The 6,366-nt window shown below is 31.8% G+C and overlaps 1 protein-coding gene across 1 annotated transcript; it reads left to right on the top strand.

The window, feature by feature from the left end:
* The first annotated feature begins 1,146 nt into the window (after positions 1-1,146).
* On the top strand, positions 1,147-3,594 carry LOC144998663 (indole-3-pyruvate monooxygenase YUCCA2-like). The gene is made up of 4 exons (XM_078958395.1): positions 1,147-1,923; positions 2,451-2,699; positions 2,850-2,972; positions 3,209-3,594. Exons 1-4 carry the CDS (start codon positions 1,240-1,242, stop codon positions 3,440-3,442), a joined length of 1,290 nt encoding a protein of 429 aa, XP_078814521.1. The 5' UTR covers positions 1,147-1,239; the 3' UTR covers positions 3,443-3,594.
* Positions 3,595-6,366: the final 2,772 nt, after the last annotated feature.

Here is a 6,366-nt window from a genome sequence, read left to right as displayed (position 1 = left end):
GTCTCCACAAGTCATTGAAATTTAAGGGATACTTCTACTTAATATACTAGTGACTTTGTAAACAAAAATGATCAAATAAGTTTTTGAAATATTTATTTTTAATTTTATAAAATATTAATTTTTTTAAAAATGTTGAGCACAATATGAGCTAAAATGCGATGATTTAAAACATTTATGATTCAAAAAAACTATTATTTCAAATTGTTTATGGTCCATAATTTGTTATTATCTAAAAATATTTAGATTGAATATTTTATAATCGTTAATTAATCTTTTATGATCCAAAATTAAAATAATTTAAAATATATAATAGTTCATAAATTTTTTTAACAGACACTATATTTAATTGAATACATATTATAGATCAAAAATCATATGATTCAAAAATGATTAGATTCAAAATAATCTGATTCAAAATTTTATGATACAAAAATAATATCATTCAATAAAATTATGAACGGAAAATATTATAATCGTTAATACTTTTCCTATTTGAATATTTATAATTGTTAAACATTAAAAAACTCAAACCGATATTTACTTTAAAAAATCAAAAAGAAAAAAAATCAAAAAATAAAAGCTAAAAGAAAGAAAAACACTAGTATTTTTAAATATGTAGTAAAAATATTAATGAAAAAGGAAAAAAAGAAAAAAAAAACAATAATTCAAGAAAAAAACAAAAATTAAAAATAATTAAAAAAAATGAAAATGAAAAATGAAAAAAAAAAATTAAGAACATTAAAACCGAGAATATATCCGTTTAGTTTTTTTTTTTTTTTAACAAAAATTCTAAAAAATAAAAAAACAGAAATAAACAAAAATAAATAACAATGCACATTTAAATGATTTTCCATTGACATTAGACATGATTAAATCCTCGACTCCGTATTAATTGACATGGACGTGGGTCATATGCGAATGTATCACGACCAAATATTTGGGTTTGATATTTGTCACTTAACGAAATGGACCGTGGAAAATAGTCCTTGTAGTACTTATTAAATTTGAGTTTTCATGGAAACCGAACATTTATATATATATATATATATATATATATATATATATATATATATATATATATATATATATATATATATATATATATATATATATATATATATATATATATGGTCTGCTAATCTCTATATTTTTTCTCATCCATGGAAACAGCTAACTTCTTGAAGAATATAGTGAACTTCAACTAAAATTCTACTGGCGTGCGTGCATGCGTTTCACATAATGGAAGGATACGGAAAGAGAGCCCATGATCCTTATTTCAAGCCTCCGTTGCAGTCTGCAATAGTTTCTGAAGACTCTCTTGCTAGCTGTGTGTGGGTACCAGGGCCAGTCATTGTTGGAGCCGGACCTTCTGGTCTTGCTGCTGCGGCTTGTCTCAAGAACCGAGGTATCCCGGTCTTGATTCTTGAAAAGACTAATTGTATAGCGTCATTGTGGCAAATCAAAACGTATGATCGCTTATGTCTTCATCTTCCCAAACAATTTTGTCAACTCCCGTTTATGCCTTTTCCTAAAGATTACCCCAACTACCCTACTAAGAGACAGTTCTTAGCTTACCTTGAAGCGTATGCCAAAAACTTTGATTTGCATCCTGTTTTCAACACCATGGTTGTGAAGGCCGAATATGATGGTGTGTTTGGGTTGTGGAGGGTGAAAACAAAGGTGACTGAGTATGTTTGTCGATGGCTTATTGTAGCTACTGGAGAGAATGCCGATGAAGTTGTGCCTAAAATTGAAGGGATGAATGAGTTCATTGGGCCAATTGTACATACTAGTTCTTACAAAAGTGGTGATTGCTTTGAAAATAAGAATGTTCTTGTAGTTGGGTGTGGGAATTCAGGCATGGAGGTCTGCTTGGATCTATGCAACTACAATGCTTGTCCATCACTTGTGGTTAGAGATTCCGTACGTACTTTAATTGTCTCTCTACTACAATACTACTCATCCTCATACATTATGTTTTGCATGAACAACAGTGACCATGTTTCTTTGTTTCTATTTTCAGGAGAAAATATAATTATATGATTATTTTTATCATATTACCAGGAAGATGAACTAAAAATTTATAAAAATATAAAGTTGAGTTCGCTTTAAAGTTTTCTTGAATATATAAATTATAGTAGTAAGATATTTCTTTCTTTGTAGTTTATGGATGGATTAATGTTAAAATTAAGTAATCAGATATTATAAAGTCTCGGTTCACTATTTATAGAATCTAACTATAAATGTGTTTAAAATCGCTTTCAACTTTCTTGGACTGCGTTTGCATGCGTATTACTGCTTGCGTTTAAGATTCTCCCTTTTCTTGAAATAATTCACTGTTAAAAAAGATTCTAAACTGCAAACACCAAAATATCTCCACCTTCAATCGGCTTTTATGACTCATTTTCCGTCTGGAAGCCACTTTAAATTTGTGTGATGATACTTTCCAGTTGCATGTGTTACCACAAGAGATGCTCGGGAGATCAACTTTTGGACTATCGATGTGGCTCCTCAAGTGGTTCCCAGTTCGAGTAGTAGACAGGGTCTTGCTTTTTGCATCAAATTTCATGATTGGAGACACGGATAGACTTGGACTGAATAGACCCAAGCTCGGTCCCCTTGAGCTAAAGAACGTCTCCGGAAAGACTCCAGTATTGGATGTGGGCACACTTGCAAAGATAAGAAGTGGGGACATCAAGGTTCGACTCCATTTCTTTCTTTCTTTTCTCTTATTAATTAAAAAACTTGGCTTTCAAGACCCCAACTGTAAGTTTGCTATGAAAGAGAGGATTAGTCATTTGGGGCACGTAATTCTGTCATTCACTGAACATCAAAAAATCTTGATGTAGGTTTATCCAGGAATAAAGAGACTAGCACGCAATACTGTGGAGTTTGTAGATGGAAGAATAGAGAAATTCGATGCCATCATTTTAGCCACAGGTTACAGGAGTAATGTGACTACTTGGTTAAAGGTATGCTATAAAACCAACTTTAATATATATCAGTACACCAAATTTATGCTTACTAATTAATATTATCTAAACCACCATATATAAAAGTGCTCTAGTTAGTGGATCACTTGAAATTAAGCACTTTAAATTAAATTTCCTCATTTTCGGGTTCGATATTAATGTATGGCCTACCGTTTAAAAAAAAAACTAGCATAATATAATCTTCCATGCTAAACTGTATGATTTTTTATTTGTAGGACACAAATTCATTCTTCAAAAAAGATGGGTTTCCCACGAAACAATTCCCAGAAGGCTGGAAAGGGGAGTGTGGATTATACGCGGTTGGGTTCACAAAACGTGGCTTACTGGGTACATCCATGGACGCTGCTAAGATTGCGGAAGACATTGTGTGCCAATGGAATACAGACAAGAAGCATTTAAAATCGTTACGCCATCAACCACCGAAGTTATCCGTTTCTATAGACTCATAAAATAACTTATTTCATGTGGGCTATGATGAGTGTTAGATTCATTAGAGATGTTTAATTAATTAGGGGTTGTGTAATTTGTAATTGTTGTACATATAATGTTATATGTTGTGTACAGTAGGTGTAATTTATAATTGTTGTGAATATAATATATAAGGGGAATTGTACTTTGGTATAAAAATAGAAATGAATTTTAAATGAAAATTGAAAACTAATATGATTTGACGGATGAGAAATCTCGGAGGTAATTGTCATAGAGTACTATGGAAATTCCAAAAGATGAAAAGGTGGAGCTTTCGAATCTTAACCATGCCAATATGTCATGTATCTTTCGCACCTACGACTTCTTGTACCGAAATTAACGATATCATAATGCAAACTATCATTCGTATGACTTCTTTCTTTTGCTCAACTAATCATTATCAGACAACAATTCGTATGAGTACAAATCCTTGTGCTAGGGACCATCTTTGTTCATCATCGTCGTCCCAACGAAAGTGCCACCACATTGCATTAAGACTACTCCAATATTCATAATATTTCTGGTCATAGGCTCCCAAAAAAAAAAAGCTCAAATTCCAATCTTTGAATATGTGCTAATAATTGTTGAAAGAGATTAAATCTTCATATGAGTTGGAATTTTTTGCTTCCTTGATGAAGCTATTTAGAACAGAAAAGAAAAGGTTACCAAAAGCCCCAAAAATGTACCATGGTACTCTTAATGTTTCTTTATGATCAACAATTCACTTTTGGCCATTTTTGACGGTCAAATAGTGTCCATAATTCCCAAGTTTTGTCCGTCAGTTTGTCATCTTCTAGATTGTAAGGTATGATTTATTAAATATGCTAACCCTTTTTGATTGAGGTATTGATTGTAAAATACCCTTGAATCACTTATAGGCCAGCAAACCGTATCGACAAGGAAGGTGATGCAGAACGGAAGCCCATTAGATATATTCTAGCAGCCGATTGAGAAACAACACTACTAGAAAATAAAATCATTTCTACGTTAAGACCAGAATTTTGGTCAATACTTAGCTCGAAACCAAGGTTCTCAAGATCTGAAAATCATATAGGGTAGTTTTTTTATCAAAAAATACGTTGGGTAGTTTTTTATCCAGGAATACATTTATATAGAGGGTGCAAATTTCTTGAGGAAATATTTTATTTTTAAATAAAGATAGTGCGAGTCTTGTCAAACTTTGATAAATTCAAGAAAAAGCAACCATCACATTGTTGAAAGAAGAAGTCATGCTAAGATTTTGGTGAGACGTGATAATCCATCAAGAGCTAAAGAGATATGGTCACCTCGTTACTAATAACAATGCCAATGACATAGCTTGTATATGAACCACCGAACTACTAGAAAGCTATTTCACAATCAAATTATTAGGGGTGCCTCAAAATTAAGGGAATCAACAATGTGTACTTTTTACAATTCTATAAAAAAAATTTCTATAATATATTGAATTCTACAATGTTCAATTACATATTACTAAAACTAATTAATAATATTTATTTAAAAATTAAAAACGTTCATTTTTGTCATTAAAGGTTTCAATGGTCATTGAACTACAAATTCATTAAATGATAATGTGTAGTCTCACAATGATAAAGTTTCATCCATGAACTTACAACTAAATTTATAACCTCATTTAACTTTCCCGTTAAAATCATCATTATGGTTGCTCTAATTATAAGAATCAATTTATCAATAATTACCATGTAATGAGATATATGTTGGTTATTTGTTATCATCAATGTTATTTAAGTGTAATGAGATTACTTTGTTGACTAAAAATGATCTTGATAAATATTAAACAAGCAAGGAAGGTGTGCAGTACACACTTGTTTAAGTTTGATCAAGTATCAAAGTACACTGTCATTTAAGGGCGAAACCCCTGAACGAACGGGGGTCCGGGGGCAGCGCCCCTGGGAGCGGGGTCCAAGGGGCGGCAGCCCCTGGCGGGGTCCAAGGGGCAGAGCCCCTGGCTGGGATCGAGCTGGATTTATAACAATTTTGACTATTTGACCCGGTTTTGCTGTATTAAAAATGCATCAGAAAATCCAAATTTTGAATATTTGACCCGGTTTTGACTTTGCATTAATCCTTATACCAAACCCGGATTTATAACAGTTTTGACTGTTGAGAAAAACTGTTATATGACAGTTTTAACAGTTTTTCAGACAACGAATGTATATAACCAATTTTTAGTCAGTTTTCTGGTACTCACGAAAATTACACCATCTCATTCTCTCTTTCTTTCTCTTTGATTTTATCTGAGTCTTATCCAATTGAGGAGTTGGGAGTACCACCCAAATACTTCAATTTGAAAGTGATTATCACGATTCTCAGATTTCTAAGTGCCACTAAACCATATTTCTAACAATATATTTATACACCAAAAATATTAACATTGTCAAGTGTAAATGACTTTCCAACTAGAAAACAAACATCTGTGGAAAGGCATATACTTATAGGACTTGATTGTAGCCGCATAATTTCGACATATTCTATGATGATATATTTCGCATATTTTTACAAAGTAGGGATGATAGTAGGCATGTTGTTTACCTACAGGTTACGATCCTACTAGCATTCCACTTGACTATCTAGAATAGTCTGTTAGATGATGACAACTTTAAAGTCAGCAGCTCTCATCATCTATTTCATCTTTCATATCTTATCTTCTATGTCATCTTTCATATCTCATCATCTATATCATATTTCATATTTCATCTCTCATCATCTATATCATCTTTCATCTACCCAACTTACCCAATATATTTATGGGTATAAAAATACATATAGAATTTAAATCAAGTAAAACATGTATAAATCGTTTATCTAACATACATATCAAGAACATAGATAATAGGAACATATAGCATGTATTTACGTTAAATACTTCATATCTATGTGTAAG

This window comes from Lactuca saligna, chromosome 5 (genome assembly GCF_052625555.1).
Source record: "Lactuca saligna cultivar CGN05327 chromosome 5, ASM5262555v1, whole genome shotgun sequence".
In the NCBI taxonomy this organism is placed as follows: Eukaryota; Viridiplantae; Streptophyta; class Magnoliopsida; order Asterales; family Asteraceae; genus Lactuca; species Lactuca saligna.
This window is presented reverse-complemented; position numbering and strand designations above follow the sequence as displayed.